The 22,781-nt window shown below is 37.5% G+C and overlaps 2 protein-coding genes across 2 annotated transcripts; both read right to left on the bottom strand.

The window, feature by feature from the left end:
* Positions 1-9,782: 9,782 nt before the first annotated feature.
* Positions 9,783-13,596, bottom strand: LOC104456839 (alcohol-forming fatty acyl-CoA reductase). The gene is made up of 8 exons (XM_039298780.1): positions 13,492-13,596; positions 13,165-13,357; positions 12,742-12,784; positions 12,573-12,700; positions 11,656-11,737; positions 11,122-11,388; positions 10,440-10,567; positions 9,783-10,037 (listed from the first exon to the last, which is right to left on the bottom strand). The coding sequence occupies exons 4-8, from the start codon at positions 12,695-12,697 to the stop codon at positions 9,878-9,880; spliced, it is 762 nt and encodes a 253-aa protein (XP_039154714.1). The 5' UTR covers positions 12,698-12,700; positions 12,742-12,784; positions 13,165-13,357; positions 13,492-13,596; the 3' UTR covers positions 9,783-9,877.
* LOC120287014 (fatty acyl-CoA reductase 3-like) lies at positions 13,224-14,976 on the bottom strand. Its single transcript, XM_039299646.1, has 5 exons — positions 14,859-14,976; positions 14,599-14,702; positions 13,702-13,901; positions 13,492-13,592; positions 13,224-13,357 (listed from the first exon to the last, which is right to left on the bottom strand). The coding sequence occupies exons 1-5, from the start codon at positions 14,932-14,934 to the stop codon at positions 13,224-13,226; spliced, it is 615 nt and encodes a 204-aa protein (XP_039155580.1). The 5' UTR covers positions 14,935-14,976.
* Between the last annotated feature and the right edge of the window lie 7,805 nt (positions 14,977-22,781).

Here is a 22,781-nt window from a genome sequence, read left to right as displayed (position 1 = left end):
CCTACGCCATCTTCAATATTAGTGAGGTGATTTTGTACATCACTTTGATCGGCCACTATTGCTTAAGGCCGTGCGCTATCGACTAGTGATAGGCGATTCATAATCAATTGGTATCGCAAAAAAAAAAAAAAAAATGAGCTTGAGATCAAAAGAATGACCCATGGCAATGATCTAGCTGATTTTATTTATCAAAAAAGATTTTATAGACAAGACACTTATAATATCCAAACTTGGAATAATGACATAACAAAATACTAGACATTAAATAAAAGTCCCTAAACAATGGGACTAGGAACAAGACAAAACTTTTGAAACATTGACACTAGTGGGCACGTGACCACTTTTTTATATGTGACGGGGAGCCTTTGTGAAGCTGTTTGCTGTCCGGATTTGGTGAGCCTCCCCTAGCTGTTCGGATAGTGACAAAAAGGTGCTTACAATTGCTTGACATATATGATGAGAAGTCACCTTTGGAACCTCATGTGAGTTTCCTTGTATTTTAATGCATATGGAAAATATTTCTATGGTGACTTTGTAGTATGCTTATCAAATTAAAAAATGGAAAAGATCGGCTACGCATGCTCTCTCTCTCTCTCTCTCTCTCTCTCTCTCTCTCTCTCTCTCTCTCAACGATACGAATAATAAAAATCTTAATAATTTCTTTTTGCTTAAATTAAAATAAACTGAATGTGACTCGTTTCATCTCACTAATACTTTTTTTACATAGTTATGCACATTATATTCAAACACACGACAATTAGAGGTATGCAACCGAACTAGTTCTAGAATCGGACCAAACTACTCAAAAAATAGGCACAAGAACTGGTTTGGGAACAAGTTTTGAGTGAAAACCCACCCAAGAACTAAAATAGATTCCTCTATTAAGCCAGCTTTAAGTTAAAAAGCAAAAACCCTAATTTATGTTTTCTCTAAATTCTAATCCAACTCTCCTTCATCTTTGATCTTTCCTCAAAACTCCTCGCCAATCTTTCCTCTTCCCTTAAATTCTTATTAATTAATGGGGAATGGAGTTTTATAATTGATGTTTTATATTACACGTTTGAATTTTCAATTATTTATAATTGTACGTGATTACATGTACATCTTGTGGATTGATGTTTTTGGTGAATGGGAAATTTCATTGTTCCATCTTTTACTTTGAATCATTTGTTGCTCATAACATCATATGGTTTTGCTATGAAAAATGAACCAAAAAAGGGGAAAACAAGTTATAGGGTATCTTAAAACCAAATAGGAAAAACTAGGTTCCAAAACCAGTTCCAAGTAAATAGGGTAGGTCACAAAATCCAAAAAATGAGAAGTAGTTATGACATTGTAAGTTTTAGGTTTCAACTTTAGAACCTACCCACCTTAGAACCAATCACCCTTAATTAGGGGTGTAAATGATTCGGTTCAATTCGGTCTTTTTAGAAAACCAAACCGATAAGGAAATTTATTGAATCGAACGGAAATTCAATCTGAACCGAAATCCCATTTCACTTGAATTCGGTTTGACTCGGTTTTTCGGTTTTTACTCTCGTGTTTTTTTTCCCTACATACACCCCTTTCAATAAATTTTTTATTTTTTAAAAAAATAATTTTTTATTCTATTTTATTCTTTTAAAAGGGTCATCTCATCGGGAAAAGAAGGACTTGCAACAGCCCACTCCAGTTGACCTTTCTTCTTTCCATCTCACCGTCACTACTTCTCCCAATCCCAATTATCCTCTTACCTATTGGAATATAATATCTATATAGATTTCTTTTTTTCTTTTTCTTCTTCTTCTTCTTCTTCTTCTTCTTACCCACCTTAGAACCAATCACCCTTAATTAGGGGTGTAAATGATTCGGTTCAATTCAGTCTTTCAAACCGATAAGGAAATTTATTGAATCGAACCGAAATTCAATATGAACCGAAATCCCAGTTCACTTGAATTCAGTTTTATTCAGTTTTTCGGTTTTTACTCTATGATTTTTTTTTTCCTACATTTTCAATAAAAGCCCACGTTGACCTTTCTTCTTTCCATCTCACCGTCACTACTTCTCCCAATCCCAATTATCCTCTTACCTATTGGAATATAATATCTATATAGATTTCTTTTTTCTTTTCTTCTTTTTTCTTTTTTCTTCTTCTTCTTTTCTTTCATTGGCTTTCTTCTTCTTGTCGATTCTTTGAGCTTCTTTGCTTCTTCTTCTTCTTCTTCTTCTTTCTTCTTCTTCATCATTGGCCGGTTGCCGGCCACGGTAGCGGATGGCGAGGCTCGAGCTTGTCAGATTCCAATGAGGTTGAGCCTTGCTGGCCTATGGCAAGGCCAGCGAGCTCAAGCCCCACCAAATCCAGTGAGCTGGAGCCTTGCCAACGTCTAGTGACTTCCGATGAGGCTCAAGCCCCGCCTAAGTGGCTGAATCTGACTAGGCTTGAGCTCGTGAGCGTCGGGCGAGCTCGGCCTCACTAGATCAAGTGAGGCAAAGCCTTGTTGGTCTGTGGCGAGGCTTAAGCTCGCCGGCGACCGGCCAATGAAGAAAAAGAAGAACAATAAAAATAAAAAATAAAATAAAAATGATTTTTTAAAAAAAATAAAAGGAAAAAAAATCAAATTTCATTGGAGTTGAAGTGCATATTGAAGTTCGGTAAGCAAACAAAAAGGTTAACCGCACCATCAAAATACATGGTCTACATGTAGGGTGAGACCAAATAAATCCATTCATCAATTTCATCCAAATCATCATACTTCCCGGGATTTTCAACTAACATATCGGCTATAGCTTGCCCTTTGACGGACTTCTATGCCATGCTTTGGATATCAAACTCAGAGAATGATATTTTCCATTTAGCGAGCCTTCCAACCAATGCAGACTTCTCCAAAAGGTATTTAATTGAGTCATTCTCAGTCACTAGTAGAATGAAGTAGTGAAGAGTATATTGCCTCAATCGGTGTAAAACCCAAATCAAGGCTACACAGGTCTTTTCCACTTCAGGATATTGCACCTCGAAAGTAGTAAACTTCTTACTAAGGTAGTATATGACACGTTCTATTTCATCCTTTGGTCCTTTTTGCACCAACATAGCTCCTAAAGACTTTTCGTGAATAATGAGATACAAGGTTAGAGGCACGAGTATAGGAGATTGCGAAAGATATCACTTAAGATTTTCAAATGATTTCTAACATTCTTCATCCTAGTTGACCTTGGTGTTCTTTTTTAACAGCTTGAAGAATGGTTTAGCGGTTTCTGACAATTGAGAGATAAATCTCACAACATAATTCAATCTTCCCAGTAGGCTTCGGACTTCCTTAACAGTAGAAGAAGGTTTCAAGTCGCATATGGCATTCACCTCCAAGGGATCTATCTCGAAACCCTTGTTATAAATCTAAGAAGCTTCCTAGACTTTGCCCCAAATATGCATTTTGCATGGTTAAGCCTCAACTTGAATTTCCTCAATCAATCAAATAGTTTTCTTAAGACTTCAACATGGTCGTCACCTTGTCTTGACTTTGCAATCATGTCATCAACATAGACTTCAATCTCCTTATGCATCATGTCATGGAATAGCATTACCATGGCTCTTTGATATGTTGCCCTGTGTTCTTCAAGCCAAAGGGCATAACTTTGTAGCAAAATGTCCACCATGGAGTGATGAAAGAAGTTTTAGTCTTGTCTTCCTTTTTCATCCGAATTTGGTTATAACCAAAAATCCATCCATGAAAGAGAATAGTTCGAATCTAGCAATACTGTCAACTAAGATATCAATGTGCAGCAAAGGAAAATCATCCTTAGGGCTTGCCTTATTCAGGTCGTGGTAATCAACATAGACTCGGACTCATCCATCCTTCTTCATAACTGGGACTATATTAGCAATCCAATCAGCATAATGGGTGACTTCAATGAAACTAACATTTAAGAGCTTGATAATTTCTTCTTCAATCTTTTTCGACAATTTAGATTTTGTCCTTATGAACTTTTAAAGTCTCCCCAGTAGGGTCAAGGGGACATGTCTTTTCAAAAAAATTCGGTGCATTTTCATTCCCCAACGGAGTGGCCAAGCCTGTCGCGACCTAATCTTGCCACCCTCGAATCCCTCATCATCACAAGGAAAGGAAGGGGAAAGGTCGGATTTAGTGGTACTTGATCACGAGAGTTCTCTCATGGCTTGCGTTCCAAAAGACGTCATCACATTGTCTTTTGAATCAAGCCTCTCATGAGTTCCCTCCATAAGATCGCAAGTTCTTCCAAACTCGTACCCCGCATGACAACGAAGTATCGCGACCCGTACCCACACAGTGACACATCTCAAGAGAGGAGATCGGATGTGAATATCGAATTTAAGAATACCTTTATCATGGTAGCTCTCTCAATAGTACCCTTCGTTCAAAAGGATTGCATCACTTCATCATTTGGGGTACTTCCACATTAAGTATGCTAAACCATGGTGAGTTTCATCGAAACTCGTATCCCACACGATGGGTTTATTTATGCGGTCTAATTGTTTATGACAACCTAAAAATAAGACAAGAGTCGCCACTAGCCTCATTTTAGGGGTCACTAGAAAACTCAATCGAGGGTTATGAGTGTTCCCTCGATTCCTACGCAACTAAATATCTAAGTTTGGGGACTTGGGTTACGCTAATATTTCTATTAGCGTCTTTTCAGTACCTAAACAATATGTTGTGTTTTCCTAACATGTCCATGCATTTCTTCTTACATTTTTGGGATCATTAGTTCTAAACTAAGCGATCATGTGTGGTTGGTTATTTTCATACTATTATATTTCTAAAAAAACAAGAAAAGAAAGCAATCAATGGAATTGAAGTTATGAGACAGTAAGTAAATAATCAAGGAAAATAGTAAATCTACCATGCAATCCTAGAAAATATAAAAGAGAAACACAATTAAAAAAGATGAGAGAAAAGAGACAACTCGCAACTCATCAAGCTTTGTACAACAAATGAAACTCAAGACATATGTCGGGGGAATGAATAGTACATGATAATGGTTGGAATGTACATCAATCTCCACCATCTTCGTGCTTTTTCCATCTTCAAGGTCCTAATTTAGACCTAATCTAGAAACCTATAACTAGGTGCATACAATGGAAATAAACAAACATACATATCCAAACAATAAAAAAAAAAAAAAGACATCATGTCAAGATCAATCATTTAAAGAAAGTTAAATATGAAAACCAGATTGTGGGGCCTCGGGGTCGGCATTTGTCTTTCATGCGTAGGTCCCACTAAGACACCTACCCAATCCATTTTTGTGACTTATAGCAATTGTTGACCAATTGTGTTCTTGTATGGCTAATAACGCTTCTAAGTCTCCTAATCAAGCGATCTATACAAACCCGATTATTCCAACTCAGAGAATGAGGATAATCCTCGAGTTATTGAAAGGGAATGACTCAGACATGAAGAGTCCAAACCTCCTACTATTGAGCAACCAATCATTGTGAATTTAGGAGATTCAACTAATCCTACAGAAACCAAGATTAGGGCAGGTCTCTCTCAAATGGATACCAATAGATTAATTGAACTTTTAAAAGAGTACCAAGATATTTTTGCTTGGTCATATGTTGATATGCCAGGTTTAGACCCCGAGATAGTAGAACATGCATTACCACTTGATCTTAGTATTCCGCTGAAGAAACAAAAAACAAGCATTCTATCTGTCCATAGGAGGTTCATCTCAAAAATGCAAAACTTTCAAAAAGTGACCATCTTCTTTAGAGCTTAGAAGTGGCCCTACCTTTTATAATGTCAAAATAGTTAGTTAGAACTCTAGAAGTGAATCCTTATGCCAAACAAAGTCTGTTCTATCCACAAATTTTATTCAACCTTATTTCCAAAAGTCTCCCAATAGGGTCTCCCCAATAGGGTCAAGGGAACATGTCTTTTAAAAAAAAAAAAAAAATTCAGTGCATTTTCATTCCCCAGCGGAGTCGCCAAGCCTGTCGCAACCCGATCTTGTTGCCCTCAAATCCCTCATCATCACAAGGAAAGGAATGGGAAAGGTCGAATTTAGGGGTACTTGATCACGAGAGTTCCCTCTTAGCTTGAGTTCCAAAAGACATCATCACCTCGCCTTTTGAATCAAGCCTCTCATGAGTTCCCTCCACGAGATCACGAGTTCTCCCAAACTCATATGCCGTGTGATAGTGGAGTGTCGTGATCCATATCCACACGAGTGACACACCTCGAGAGAGGAGGTCGGGTGTGAATATCGGATTTAAGGGTACATTTATTATGGTAGCTCTCTCGATAGTACCATAGACACGTTAGGAAAACACAATATATTATTTAAGTACCAAAAGGGCGCTAATAGAAATATTAGCGTAACCCAAGTCCCCAAACCTAGATATTTGGTTGCGTAAGAATTGAAAGAATACTCCCAACCCTCGATTGAGTTTTTTAGTTGACCCCCAAAACGAGGCTAGTGGCGACTCCCGTCTTATTTTTAGGTTGTCATAAACAACTAGACCGTATAAATAAACCCATTATAAGGGGTACGAGTTTCGATGAAACTCACCATGGTTTAGCATACTTGACGTGGTAGTACCCCAAAGGATGAAGTGATGTCATCCTTATGGGCAGTACTATCAAGAGAGCTACCATGGTAAAGGTACCTTTAAATTCAATATTCACATCCTACCTCCTCTCTCGAGGTGTGTCACCCGTGTGGGTATGGGTCGTGACACTTCGCTGTCACATGGGGTACGAGTTTAGGAGAACTCGCGATCTCCCCAAGGGAACTCACGAGAGGCTTGATCCAAAGGCGAGGTGATGACGTTTTTTGGAATGCAAGCCGTGAAGAGAACTCTCGTGATCAAGTACCCCTAAACCCGACCTTTCCCCTTCCTTTCCTCTAAATCTTCGCGCTTCTTAAATGTATGCTATAGTTGCTTCTATGAGCTTCTGCCAGAATTTCTTCCTTGAGTTTTGGATTATTGGGCACAGATAATTGTCCTTGAAATTTCAATATCCCATCCTCTGCTATTTGAAAATCCAGTTTCCTCTTTTCCATAATCTCTTGCAAAATTTTGTAGATTGATGGATTCGTCGACTGCAGTGCTTTAATCTTGGTCTACACTTCGAGTTCGATTCAAAGGGTAACTATAAGATTAAAAAGATGGCTTGCCTCAAATCTGAAATCCAAATCTCATACTCCTTTGAGAATGATCCATTATCAAACCATCATTTATGCAATTGTTAACTTTTGATTGAGTGCATCTGTTATCTTGTTGGCCTTTCTAGGAAGATATAGAATGTTGTGGCCGTAGTCTTTGAGAAGTTATGTTCAATTTCTTCAAAGAAAACCAATACTTCAGACTTTGATGGTTGGTGTAAATTGTGAACTTTTCTTTACAAAAGTAATGTCTCCAGATTTTCAAAGTGAAGATGATTGCTCCTAATTCCAAGTCGTGTGTCGAATAGTTATGCTCATGAGGCCTCAATTGTCTAGACACATAGGCTACCACTTTCCCATGTTGCATTAGGTAGCTTAGTCTTTTATATGAAGCGTCACTATAAATCTCATAACCTCCAGGACCAGACATTATTGTCAATACTGGGGCAGTAGTCAACTTGTGCTTGAGCTCTTGAAAACTCTTTTGGCACTGATCTGTCTATTCGAACTTTACTTCCTTCTTTAGCATTCGTGTCAGGGGTGTAGCCATTCTAGAAAAACTTTTCACAAATCGCTGATAATAGCTAGCCAATCCTAGAAAACTTCAAACTTCGATCACCATTATTGGTCTTGGCCAGTTCATGACTGCCTCAATCTTTGTTGAGTCCACAGAAATTCCTTTGTCGGATATTACGTGGCCTAAACTAGCTACTTGATTTAGTCAAAACTCACACTTACTAAACTTGGCGTAAATGTATATGTGCGTGCGTGTGTGCATGCGTGCGTGCGAGTGTCTATATATATATATAAGTATTTGTTGGTGTGTTTTCATGTTATCCTTATTAAGGCGTATGATCAGATGGAGCTAATTCTGCTTTCGCTTGCATATAATCAAAAGATAAAATAAATGGGTCAGTGACGCCTTCTGGGACATCGCAAATAATTGACTTTAGAGGGTTGTTGCGCACTCGAGACTTGCCATTAGGGTGCAAGGCGTGAAACAAGTTGTGGCACGTGTGGTGTCTCCAAGCTTCAATTGACGAGAAGATTTCAGTATGTTGTTGTTCTAACAACTGCAAATTTGGTTGTGGAGTAGGCTTCTCAAAACGAGACTGAAAGGTTGAGAATCGAAGGCATTGTAGCTAAATAGCATGTGTCCTTTGCGCTCAACTTTGATGTCGGGACAATAACTTTATAAACATGGACAATACGGTTGGCGTGACCACAACAAGCAAATAAGCCAGGCACTCTTGAGCAAATATCACTGTGCGAAGACAGGCGGGATGGATTTATTTTACTAGGGTTACAACAGGTGCAAAGCTAAGAATGATAAAGCGAAAAGATTGGGGAAATTTCGAGAGTGCATGAGGTGCACTAGGTGCGAATTGCAGCCAATGCACTAAGTTACCTCAGGAAAGGAGGCGCTAATATCATATTGATAAAAATGATACGTGAAATATAGGAATATAGAATTTCTCTGTATTTTGATATAATATAATGAAAATTACATTAGCCTATATATCAATTATATAAAAAGGTTATTTAGTGTAATAAAAAAAAACATAATAGCAAATATGATCAATCAAGTATATGCTCTATCAAAATGAGATATATGCATATTCTTGGAAGATATGCGGAATCAATTGAATATTCTAATATCGCTAACACTCCACATGAAAAAATTGATCTCCGGATGGGTGTGGCGTTGCTAAATCATGCTCCACAGACTTTTGGGAGGCTGGTAGGACAAGGAGGCATGGTTTTTTGTTGTTGTGGGTATCTGCTGAGTAAACTTTGTTATATTCACTATTGACTGAGTAGGATCCAGATTTATTCCGGTCCAAATTCGCTTGTCAGGCCCCATGATAGGACTAAATGGGATGGCGAGTCTAAAACCTTTGTTTGCATTCCGAGAATCCCCTCTAGGGAAGTATACTCCTTTCACCAATTGAACCCATAAGGCTGAAAGGGCAATTGATGAGCTTTTGCTTGTTTGATGTATTTATGTTCTTATCATATCTCTAGTAATTTATTTACTACCTTTATTATTGATAATTAAATTCTTATCTATGCACTCACATTATCAGCTCTCGTGTGTTAGTGGCTTAAATTAAGATCAACCAAGACTACCTGCAAAATATTCTTTGAAAAATAAAGAGAAATGATACTAAAAGGGCATTAGATTAAACTAGCATGATCAAGTCCCCAAATCTATTGAATCATTTGTTCATAGAAATAAATATACTCCCGCATTTTATTTGGGTGTCTAACCGACCCAAAATTAATTAGCGGCGCTTCCAAAATGTAAGAAAAATGTGTATTAAATTGAGTACCAAGTTACGATTGGTAGAGCTTAGGAGAGTCTGAGCTAAACACAAATGATTACCTCATGAGAGGAACCTTTGTTCCCATTTAATAATCCATTAGCTTTCTATTTGGTGGTTCACCTATGGGAAGGTCGTGACATGGTCATACCAAATATGGTGCATTACATGAACCAATAATTTGGGAAGATTCTGGTAACCAAGCCACTATTTAGCTAGCAACCTCCAATTTGCATTATTTAAGGTGTTACAAACAAAGAAGAATGTACGCATATTTTTCAATATGATATGCACTTCAACATAACATGACACCGAAAATAGCAATAGATGCTTGAGTTATACCACCTCATTTATTTCCACTTATAATAGAATAGTACACATGGAGTTGGTAATGCCAACTATTGCATGTCCCAAAATATATGCATCATGTCTCACTTGCGCTGGAAGGTTTTGACAACTTGAGGCAAATGAGTTCTCTTGAAATAATCCTCCCAATTGATACACCTTGGATCGAAGTAGAAGACACTTTCCAAGTTTACTCCATTGTTAAATGCCATGGCTCTCAAAGCCATCATATTTGTATCGTCAAAGCTAAGTCAATACCAAAAAAAAAAAAAAAAAAAAACAATAATTAGAAATTGTGTAATTTTGTGAATCACTACTAACAATTTTAAAATTTTAAGTTAAGAGGTGAATGAATGATAATATTTAATCATCATGATGCTCTTCATCCTGTGTAAGCTCGACTTTAAATCATGGAAATATATAATTGATGAGGTAAATAAAAGTTTATAAAGATTCAAATTTGAGATATCATGTTCTGATATCATATGAAATTTGTAAAATCATAATTAATTATTATTAAAAATTTTAAATAAAAGGGTGAATGCGCGATTTAATTTTAAAATACTTGAATAGAGATTTCTTATAAGGGCAACAAGGAGATTGATTAGTGCACCCTGCAGGCACATTGGTCAATGCATAGATGCTTACACGCCATTGAATAAAACATATGGTCCGTAGAGGTCTGCCAATCGCACGACAGCATTGACCTTTTTGTCCAAGTCAGCATGCAACCCTTGGAAATACCCGCCAAACATTGAGCTAGCTACTTTCAGCACCTTCACCCAAAAAATAGAGTTAAGCTCACTTTATTTTACAAAATATATATATATATATATATATATATATATATATATATATATTAAAAATATTAAAAATATTTTTTTCGATGACTTTTCGGCTTTTACCACTAGCTTTTTTAACTTCTGTTAGGGCCCCAATGTTTTAAATTTATTAAGCAAAAAATTATGCGTTATAGTTTTTGCTGGAATGTAAAATATTTTTCAAATTTTTCATCATAGTTAATGTTTTGTGTGCTTATATTTAGGTATTTCTAAAGGTTTCGACTATTTCCCATCTAACGTAAGTAAAAAAATGAGAGTTGTAAATGTTGAAACATATGAAAAGAAACTGTCACTTCGAACAAATTAGCCAATTATTTTGAAGATATTTATATTAATTTGTAGATTATTATCACTTATTCGTTAAAGAAAGAAATATGTAGAATTGACTACTTAAATTTATATAACATAAAGATTTTCATTTATTTTGGATCTTCAATTTTGTATATATTTTAATTTATTGAATTAACATAAAGCCATTTCGAACTTACCTTTGACAAGAGAATGTAACGTCTCACGTGCTTGTGAAAGCTGGCCATGCTTCCCATAATTCTAGGCTTACGAACTTTGACCGGCTTCCCATCCTCGTTGATCCAAGGACTGTCCCTGAAGTAACTCACTATGATGTCTTGAAGATCTGAATAGGCCATGGGATGTTTCTTTGAGGAACCCACATGGTAAATCTTGTTTGAAATGGGCTGATTAGCATGCACCGCTGTGGCCACAATCATAACGTTTACCACCATATCTACCGGTATCTGCTCGAGATGAAATTCTATATTTAGGTTGAAATGCATCGAATGTACTTGCATATGAATAAATGCATGTTTGTATGCATGTTCAAATGTGCACAATAAAGTGATGGTTGGAATATGTAATTACCAATAATGTTTGCCTGATGAATTATCATAAGCTAATTCCAAACGAAGGAGCACATTATCAATCAAGCTAATGCAAAATTTAGGATGCTTATGATCGTGGCATTTTGATGGTAGTTAACACTTGTCAAGATGATTAGATGTTACCATGTCGAGTATCGTATTAGGATCACCCAGGAAATATTTCAGCCTTCCTCTACCATAGTGTATGGCGATGCTGTCCATAGTTCTGTGCCATCATATATTTCCAAGAAAGAAAAAGCTCATTAGACAATTCTTGCTTGCTAAGCAACAAAATAGTCTCTTAACAAGATACTTCTCGCCAATACTTGTCAAGGACTAAGGTCTCACAACATAATCAATCAAATAAAACCAACATTTAACCAGTAAAAGATGTGCCCATGAGTTTGTTCTTTAACCTGTACTTGCTCTATACATTTGATGAATATAACCATCAATGAGACGTTGATCTTTTACCTATTTAAGAAATTTCTTTTCAAACTCTCCAGTTAACCTCCCCATGGAGGAGACTTTTTTTATGGCCCTTGATGATAATCAAGGATCGCAAACGTCATTTTTCATTGTTTAGCCCCATCTGAAGGTTTAACTTCCTCAAAAAGATGGGGCATTCATTAGTAGACGCGCCTGCACAAGTCTATCTGATTTCTTTATGCCCTTGTATTGCTATTGAGCAACCAGACTAAGAAAACAGACGTAGGTATGTTTCTTGATTTTCTTGCTCAATAAAAACTAGAATTTTGCGAAGAACCAAGAGGTAATACCTGAGTAATCCATTCACTTTTGTTCGGTGCTCAATAGAGTTCTTCCACTTTTTTTAATTCAATTTAGTCATTAAACTGAAGTTGATTGAACACTAAATAACAATTTATGGACGACATATAATTTTAATCCCAAAAACAATGTCTCAGGTGATACTACAAATCTAAAGTGAGTGGTTCTGTAACATTGTATTGACCGAGAAAGATCTATCATAATTTTTTTGCTAAAAATAGGAAGTAACAGTCAGACAACATATAGAGAGAGAGAGTTTTGTGAAGGATAACCTTGGAGGGAAACCCTCAGTCCAACCAGCAAAAGGTTCTCGATAAGTACTTGTTACGATTGTGGGTCTCATAACAACTAGAGGAATATCTTGTTTGAGATGATGCTGCACCATCATTTCCCCCATTGCCTTCAAACAAGATGATGCTGCACCATCATTTCCCCCATTGCCTTCGTTAAAGTATACGTGTTTGGCCAACCATACAGCCTTGCCCTGTGCATCAATTATAAATGAAAATTATAAGAATTGCTGAAGATTATAATATAATAGTATGCACATATACAAATGAATCAATTGATCAGACATATTTTAACTACATAACTCATGTTTTAGTTCTAAATATTATGGTCAAGCACCTTGTAAAAAATTTATATCTAAAACTTCAAATATAATCAAAAACATTTTTTACAACCCAAATTTTCATGAAAAGACAATATGATACAATCAACTCTAAATATGATGATTAAGTAAGCCAAGCTTAAGGTAGCAGTCTAACCAAGGGCATGGGTTTGAGAGCCATAATTAAAGATGTACTCTTCAACTAACTAAATCATTAATTCCATTATTTAGAATTCAATTAAGAACAAGCAAACCTTTGCAATCCCAAATTCTTCAAAGCGACGTTGATTTCCTCTTGTGAAGCACTCTTTTCTCAAAGTTCATTCATCAATTCTTCAACCAAGAGCTTCTCTTTATTCACGTCCAACTTCCTTGACCCGTTGAGCGTCTCACCCATGCTAAATGCCTTTTCTTGTATAACTCCAGTCATATTACCACATACATATGCTAAAAATATAAGGTTCTATAAGATACATCGTCACTGTAAAATACTTGTCAAACAACCGGTACTGAAATGGAACCTTTCATATACTAATTTAAATAGCAAAAAATCGATAAAACTACGATTGACTATCACAAACCAGTCGATATGTGGAGTAGCATCTTTATGTTGACACATCTTGCAGCAAATTCAGCAACATGCTTCGCTCCAAATGCATTGACTGCTAGTGCAATGTCATATCTGCGGGAAAAAATGGCATTAAACTCAAAATAGCATGAAAAAAAAAAAGCCACGAATTATTTGAACTAATTATAAATTGAGCAGGGAGGGCAAGGTTGCAATTACGTGCCTTTCGTCAAATTTGGTAGACGCGGCCGAACTAACAATTATGTCTATCTCTCTCCACATCTCCGACCTCAAATCAAAATCATGTACTCCCAAATTCTCGCAAGAAACGTCACCAGGAATTGGAGACAATTTCTCCACAATTGAGTTGAAATTCTCGGCCCATTCTTCCCTCAAAATGTCGAATAACTCCTTTTGTATGAGCTGTTCGCGATGTTAAAAGATTGAGAGTTGTTATGAAGTAAATTGTCTTTTATCATAATTTTCGTATTCTTTTTCTTCCTTTGCCTTTATTGTCCATGTTAAATAGAGTAGAAATTATTTGGAATTACATATCTAAGTGATTGTACCATATGTTGGATAGCCCATCATACGGTTACTCTTGCAATGATTCGAGCTCATTTCCTAAAATAGCACAAATCTCATAGTTTTCTTCTCCGCTTGTTCCACAAAACATGTTTTGAAATATATATTTCTAAAAATGAGCACTTGTATAGCTTGAAATAATTAGTCTATTGAGATACACATGTGAGTTATGTTTAAAAAGTCCTTTATTGAATAATTTGTGTGGTGTGAAACAATAATATATCCTTGTTAGTCCAACTAAATATTTTAACAAGCTCGGACTTGAACACTCTTTAGACACTAGACAACAATTTATGTCTAACATTTTCGCAAAAGATGAAAAGAAATTTCATAAATTCATTTTTGTAAGTGATAAAGCAATCATTTATAAGAAAATATTTTTTATATCATTTATTTTCCACAAAACAACGGAGTCTTAATAGTTGTTTTTCATTTTATTTTGTGCACACACATCTAGGTGTGCCTTTTTTGGCTAGTCAATTTAGAACAAAAGGTGGATCTAACTATGCAAGGATAATTGGATTTGAATCTCTACCTCTTCATGCAACCGTTGTGTCGCCGCCTGTTTGTCCATAGCTCTAATAAGAACGTACATTTTCTTGACATTTGGTTGAATCCGAAGCATCTTCTCCACAAAAACTAACCCATCATAATATATAGAATCAAATAAATGTTAGTTAGCAGAAAGGCGGTCAATTGATGGCAATTGGCGACTAAGAATACTTCCTACGCAGAGAGAGAGAGAGAGAGAGAGAGAGAGAGAGAGAGAGGAGAGAGAGAGAGAGAGGAGAGTACTCTTTGCGAGAAAGCCAGTGGCTCCTGTGACTAAGATGGTCTTGTTTTCAAAAAATTGGACTATATCCAACCCCATATTAGAACCGAAATGGACGAGAGAGTCTGAACAAGAGTTAGGTAGAACTTGAAGAGCGAATAAAGCATTGAGGCACAGAGGCTTCATATATAGCCACAATTTTATCATGCCTATCAACGTCTTTTTTCACTGGTTGAAAAAAAAAATTATGATCTCTTTGATCCGACTACATCCATGACTTTTTGGTACGCAACATTAACATTGCGATATGGCAGAAAGAGAACTAGCTACGACGTTTTACATATGAGATTATCTAACGGGTACAATCTTATACACGTCACCATGTTCAAAGGTGCAATCCACCAACCAGGCAAAGCACCGGCACGATATCGTCTGTCTTTATCATGATTAATGAAGTCTCTAATAGATGCAAGGTAGGAGTGCTAGAGCTAGGGCTGTGCATGATAAAATTTCTACTTTTTTATTTCTTTATTTCTCTACTCCCCGGAATAAGTTTGGAACAGAAATCCGTTTGGTAACGCAATTTGATTTTTCTATTTTTGGAACAGAATTCTATTCTAGAAATTGATTTAAAGAGGAAATCATAAGCTAAAATTTTTAACTTCTCAATTTCTGAAATAAAAATTGAGAAATCAATTTCTGGCCAGAAATCAATTTCTGCTCTAGAAATTTTGTCATGCGCACCCTAGTTGTGCTCATGTGGAAAGAGATGCCTTTCATTACTACATTGGTGGGGTTGTGTCGATGATTGATGTAACCCAAGGTCGGCGACTCAAACAATAGGAATGGGAGAATAACTCACACGTCATAGACTTAGTCACAAAATCAAGCAAAAATTTATGTTCTGCATAAGATCAGGAAAATGGGTATAATTTTATCGATTCAGATCAAAATGACCTGATTCTAAAGCCAAAAGAACCGAAAACTTAAACATTTACAACTTTCGTGTTTTAAGTTTTCTCAGATAAGCACTGTAGGCTAAATGAAATGAAGAAAATGATAGAAACTTCAATGGTTGCTCTTCTAGGCCTCCAAGGAAGTTGAAATGGCATCAATTTTTCAAGATTGATAGCTGCGACTCTAAAAGGACATAGGCTTTAAAAACCCTGATTCTTTGAGGACAAAGTGAAAACTCTTTTAGGTTTTCAAAGGGTTTGAACTCCTCAAGGTTCAAGATCATTGCACTAAACAAATTTTCATTAATCAAATTCGATCCCCCGTATACAAAGATTTGATAACTTCTTATATTGAAAACAAGAAAAGACTAGATGCAAACCTAGAAACTAGTAATCATTCATCTACATAGAAACTAAAAGCTATTAAATGTATAATATCTCCAACGCTTGTGGTTCTCCAAGAGAGTATTGATGCAAGCTTCAATGGATGAGAAATGACAAATCTTTATGACAAAATCAAAGATGAAGCCATATTGATTAGGGACTTTTCGATGAGAGTACTATCGATTTTGAATGCGTGCCGATCTTCTTGATTGAATGAGTTGGTCTTGAATACGACTTGCATCAATGAACTTGTCAATTTTAAGCCTTTGAGGGATTGGTGGGGGGGGTTTAGTTTGTTGATATTTGTCCCCATATATTCAGTGAGGTAGTTGGCTTTTCAATAAATTATATTTATGTTAAGGTAGATGGGATTTTAAATGGCAGAAAATTGATGCACAACCACGTTGCATTAATTAAAAGTACAAAGTCTCACTACTCTTTTCCTTGAGGAAACATTGTTGAACGGAAGTTTGAAATAATCGATCTTAGTTTCACTCAAGTAATTTATAAAATAATTAGAGTGACTCCATATCGTAATCATCTATTGGTTCCAAGAATTTCTTATTTCTGTAATTTGCCATGTTAAGTTTGAGTTTTGTTAGTACTCTAGGTGTACTTTGTTGAACAGTAAAACAATTTTTTTCTTCTGTGTTCAATTATTTTTACAAGAATATAACCACACATATATACACCGACGTAACTATCCTAGAATCTCCTACAAATCTGGAGATCTCCTATAAACCACTACAAATCAGGAGATCTACTTCAAATCAGAAGATACATATGTATATATAAAGACCTTAAATAGAAAAATTCTCCTATTGAGACCCTAATTAACAGCTCATGTTAACACTCCCCCTCAAGCTGATGAGAAAATATCTTTGATACCTAGCTTGACAAGTGAGCCATGGAAAGCTCAACGTGATACAACCTTTGTAAGTATGTCTGCTAACTGGTCTTCAAATTTGATAAATGAAAACTCACCACCCTATCATCCAGATTTTGCTTGATAAAATGCCTATCAACTTCAACATGTTTAGTGCGGTCATGTTGAACTGGGTTGTGGGAAATCTGAATCGTGGCCTTATTATCACAAAACAATTGCATTCCTGACTTAGGTGGAAAACCAAGTTCTGTCAACAACTTCTTTAGCCACAAAAGCTCAGATAGTCCTTTAGCCATCCCCTGAAACTCGGCTTCAGCACTTGACAAAGCTACTACTTTTTGTTTCTTGCTCCTCCATGTAACCAAGTTTCCTCCCACAAATGTGAAGTAGCTTGACATCGATCTCCTATCCGAGGTATTGCCAGCCCAATCAGCATCCGTAAATCCTTCCACCTCATGGTGATTATTCTTCGCAAAGAAGAGTCATTTCTTTGGTGCTGACTTCAAGTAGCGTAAAATTCGAACTACAGCATTCATATGATCTTCACTAGGAGCATACATAAATTGACTTACAACTCCTACAGCATATGCAATGTCAAGCCGAGTGTGCGATAGATAAATTAATCTCCCTACCAACCTTTGATATCGGTCTTTATTGGTCGATACCTGATTAGGGAAAACTCCAAGTTTATGATTCTGTACTATAGGGGTATCAACAGTTTGCAATCCAACGTCCCCACCTCAGCCAACAAGTCCAACACATACTTTCGTTGAGACAAGAATATACCCTCCTTTGATCTAACCACTTCAATACCCAAAAAATATTTCAGGCCCCCCAAGTTCTTCATCTCAAACTCATTTGCTAGTTTCCTTTGAAGTTCTATGATCTCCTCAAGGTCATCCCCTGTGATGATCATGTCATCTACATATATAATCAATGTTGTCACTTTGTCATGTTGTCGTTTCAGGAGCAACGTATGGTCCGAATTACTTTGAGTGTACTCATACCTTTTCATTGCAGAGCTAAAGCGACCAAACCAAGCCCGTGGTGATTGCTTTAATTCATACAACGACCGCTCGAGTTTACATACCACTTCCGATTTATCAACACACGCATATCCTAGTGGGATTTCCATGTAGATCTCTTCTTCCAAATCTCCATGTAAGAACGCATTCTTTACATCAAATTGATGTAAGGGCCTGTCCAAATTTGCTGCAAGTGATAACAATACCCGCACAGTGTTCAGTTTTGCAACTGGAGAGAATGTTTCCTAGTAGTCCACGCCATAGGTCTGGGTATATCCCTTTGCTACAAGATGTGCCTTGTACCTCTCAACAAAACCATCTGCTTTATATTTGATGGTGAAGACCCATTTACATCCTACTGCCTTTTTTCCCTTCGGTAATTCGACAAGTCTCCAAGTCTTATTTTTCTATAAAGCCTCCATCTCTTCTTGCATTGCTTGAACCCACTTGGGCTCCCTCAATGCCTCTTGTACTCCACTAGAAACTCTACTTGCAGAAACATTCGAGACAAATGCCTTTAAAGGTCCCGACAACTGCTTTGTCGAAACATAATAAGTAATCGGATACTTCGACCTTCGTTCTTCCACATCTGGTGAGTATCTATTAGGAGCCTTGCCACGATTATGTCTATCGGGCAATTTATAACAAACAGCTGCATTAGTATCAATAGACAAATTCTGTGTGGTAGGAGAACTTACCTCAGGAGTATCCTCAGGAGAATTGTCAAGAACTAAAGAGGGGGTATTTTGAAGTGGAGGGAGCTATTCTTGAGATTGTTTGTGTCTCTTACACCAAATCAAATTGATGATCAGATTCCTTAGTGTACTATTGCTCATTTTCCGTTGTCCCATCATGATCCATGACCACACCATTCCTGGCCAACGTTGCCTACTGTAGCATGTGAACCCACTTGTCAACTTGCACCTTAGCTTGTGTGTTAACAGTCCTTGTGTCACTAGGTGTTGGTACTGCGAGATCATTTTTTTTTAAAGCAAAATCAGCCGCAACCCCTACCATTACACCACCTTCCCACCAATTTGTCCTTTCACTAGAAGTCTCCCCCTGAAAGGTACAATTTGGTGTGGGAAAAAATAATTCGAACTCAACAAAGGTGACGTCCATTGTGATGTGGGTTTTCTTGGTAGCCGGATTGTAACAGTAGTATCCTTTTTTATGAGTGCCATAACCAATGAAAACACACTTCACCGCACACAGATCGAGTTTTGTCTGTTGGTTCTTGTGAAGATGGACGTATGCCACACACCCAAACACTTTAGGAGGTAGTGTCATGATGGAAGGAAGAGGAACATAGGATGCAAGTGCTTGAAGTGGGGTTTGAAAATTCAACACACAAGAGGGCATTCTATTCATCAAATGCACCGCTGTAACCACGGCGGCATCCCAAAAACGAGATGGAACCTGACCACCTATGAGGAGTGCCCGTGCCATCTCAAGGATATGGTGGTTCTTCCTCTCAGCGATACCATTCTGTTGGGGTGTCCTAGTGCAAGACGTTTCATGTATAAGCCCGTGGTCTTGAAAGTAAACTACAAGATGCTGGTTAATATATTCCTCGCCATTGTTGCTACGAAAGACTTGAATTTGAGTCCCAAACTGTGCTGCAATCATCCGATGAAACATACGGAATATTATTGCCACTTCATCTTTATGCTTCATTAAATAAACCCAAGACATCCTAGTACAATCATCCACAAATGTTACAAACCAACGAATCCCAAATAGAGTAGTAAGCGGTGAAGCGCCCCCACACGTTTGAATGAACCAAAGAAAACGGCCTAATGGTTTTATTAAAACTCAAAGGAAAAGAGGCATGATGACTTTTTGCCAAAATAAATGTCTCACATTGGAATTCAGTATCTGACAAATTTTGAAACAAGTCTAGAAATAAATGTTTTAAATACCCAAAAGACGGGTGTCCTAAACGACGATGCCATAACCAAATCGCTTTCTCTTTATTGGTAGACCCACTACTTGTGTGATGTGCTCGGCCTGCATGAAAGTCATCAACATAGTACAGCCCCCCCCTTTTAGTACCACAACCAATAATCTCCTTCGTGAGGATATCCTGAAATAAGCAAAAAGATGGATACATAAGAACACAACACTTCAAAGCATTAGTAAGTTGGCCAACAGAGAGTAATCGGTTAGACAGAGAGGGCACTAATAAAGTGTGAGATAATGATAAAGAAGGTGTAAGATCAACATTGCCAACCCCAGTGACAAGATAACTAGTGACATTCACATTATAGATACTCTGTCTCCTCGAAGTGGTGTAGCATATAATATCGTTACGATTGGGTGTCATGTGATCCGTTGCCCCAGAATCAACAATCCACCCCTCCCCACCACACTAAGAATTACTAACAAGTGCACACACAATGTTACCTTCAGGAGCCGCATCAGAAGTATTGGTAGCATCTACCTGCGGTACCAAGGAAAGAGGTGAGGTCTCGGTAGCCAATGATGCCTGCCCCCGTCCTATAGCATTTTCTGTCTTTTTCTTGTTCTGCAACTCCTTCCACCAATCTGGATAACCATGTAATTTAAAACGGGTATCTTTTGTATGTTTAGTATTACCACAATGAGTACAGCCTCCTGGATGTTGTGGTTTAGCCTTCAAACCTTTGTTAGTCATCCCTCCACCAAACGCAGTATTAGGAGGGAGCATTTGGAGAGCTTTAGACTCATTGTTGGCTTCGAGAAAGGGTGAGATAACATTTCCACCACATGACACTAGGGCTGCCGCGATGCTAGATGGTTCAATTGAAGATAACATAATAGCTTGACATACATCCTCTCGCCTCACCCTGGTGTACGCTTGCTCCACCGTCAGGAAGGGATGCATCTGTAAAACATCAGCCCTGACTTTGTCAAGGCGATCATCGAGCCCGTCAAGGAAAAGATATACACAGTCTTTTTGCACAAAAGCATTGTAGCGCTCAATATCACAAGGACAAGTCATGGGATTAGGCCGTCGAAAATCAACCTCCTACCATAAACCCTGAAGATCATTATAATACTTTTCAATCGGGCCGCCTACCTGCTTCAGTCGAGACAAACGTCGCTTTAGATCATACACTTGGGAGACATCAGTGCCATCAAAGAACGTAGTAGCCACCGAATCCTATACTACATTTGTTGTTAGGAAACGGATAAAATTCCCAATCAACGTCGGATCCATGAAATTGATGAGCCATCCTTCAACTGTATTGTCGTCAATCTTCCACTTTCGAAAATTAGGGTCAGTCGGAAGTGTGGGTGGAAAATCTCCATTGCTATATCCCAATTTGTCATTCCCGGAGATATATATCTCGACAACTTGGGACCAAAGGCCATAATTACGGTCATCCAACTTGACTGCAATCGGTGGGGCGAAGTTTTCAGCATGAGAAGGTGAGGCTTGATGGTGAGTCAAGATTTGTGTCAACTTGGACGTCAAGGTTTCAAGGAGTGTATCAATAGTGGAAATACCTCCCGGAGCCTGATGCGGGACTACAGTGCCTTCCACTGGAGCTAGAGGAACTATCACGATGGGTGGCTTGTCATCAGCCATAAATCCCGATAAAGGGTGCAGTCAGTGTGGCAATCCGCACGAAACCACCGCGCGGCTACGCCACAGCAAGGAATTCGGATCGTGATCAGTACACAGAGTCCGTAGATCATTTGCTCCGATACCATGTTGAACAGTAAAACATTTTTTTTCTTCTGTGTTCAATTCTTTTTACAAGAATATAACCACGCATATATACATCGACGTAAATATCCTAGAATCTCCTACAAATCTAGAGATCTCCTATAAATCACTACAAATCAAGAGATCTACTTCAAATCAGAAGATACACATGTATATATAAAGACCTTAAATAGAAAAATTCTCCTATTGAGACCCTAATTGATAGCTCATGTTAACATACTTCAGTAGATTGAAGACATAGCAAGGGATGACGAGCAACTGAATTGACAAACAATTCACTCTTTCTCCAGAGCCATTCGATGAGGGTGCTCCACTTTCCCTATGTCTCTTCTATCCTTTCTAACGAAGAGAGAGGTAGATGGTTGCTATGTCAAAGGGACAAAACTGAGCACGTTTTGTCTAATATTATCTCACGCCTTGTTCGCAGATAACTCTATTTTCTTCCTTAATAGAATGCTAAAAGAATTTCAGAATTAAGCTGCAATTCTAAATCAATATTGTTTTGTGTTGGGTTTAGTAATCAATATGAACAAAACCGGAACGAACGAGCAGCATGGGTTGCCCATAACATTCGAGATGAAATATGAATTATGAAGTGAGAGTCCCCAAGATCGAGAAGACGGGCAAAAATGCCAACGTTTGCATAGATATTGGCAAGGATGAACATGAAACAAAGGTCGAAAGGCAAACTGAAGTCCACAGCAGGAAAGGAAATTTTAATGGAAGATTTGGTGCCAGCCTTGCACAGTATCCAATGACCATCTTGAAGATCTCGGTACCTATTTGTCAAGCTATATTGCAGAAAAATGAGGCATTTTCATAGAATATTGCATAAAATGCTGATTGCCGATTCTAATTTGTGGGTATGTTTCAATAATATATATATAAGTATGGCGAAATAAGCTTCTAGAACACCTATCTATTATCTACAAAATTTCACAATATCTTATTCTTGGTTTTTTCTATTGACCCAGCTTTGA

The sequence above is a fragment of the Eucalyptus grandis genome, chromosome 8, assembly GCF_016545825.1.
Source record: "Eucalyptus grandis isolate ANBG69807.140 chromosome 8, ASM1654582v1, whole genome shotgun sequence".
Lineage (NCBI taxonomy): Eukaryota > Viridiplantae > Streptophyta > Magnoliopsida > Myrtales > Myrtaceae > Eucalyptus > Eucalyptus grandis.
This window is presented reverse-complemented; position numbering and strand designations above follow the sequence as displayed.

Coding starts and splice junctions, on each gene's coding strand:
- LOC104456839 (XM_039298780.1), bottom strand. CDS start 12,697: ATGGGGGAAATGATGGTGCAGCATCATCTCAAACAAGATATTCCTCTA. Junction 11,738..12,572: donor ACTGAGGGTTTCCCTCCAAG/GTTATCCTTCAC, acceptor ATGATGGCACAG/AACTATGGACAGCATCGCCA. Junction 10,038..10,439: donor TATGTTTTATTCAATGGCGT/GTAAGCATCTAT, acceptor GTATTGACTTAG/CTTTGACGATACAAATATGA.
- LOC120287014 (XM_039299646.1), bottom strand. CDS start 14,934: ATGGGGTTGGATATAGTCCAATTTTTTGAAAACAAGACCATCTTAGTC. Junction 13,902..14,598: donor CACAACGGTTGCATGAAGAG/GTAGAGATTCAA, acceptor CATCGCGAACAG/CTCATACAAAAGGAGTTATT. Junction 13,593..13,701: donor TCTACCAAATTTGACGAAAG/GCACGTAATTGC, acceptor TTTTTCCCGCAG/ATATGACATTGCACTAGCAG.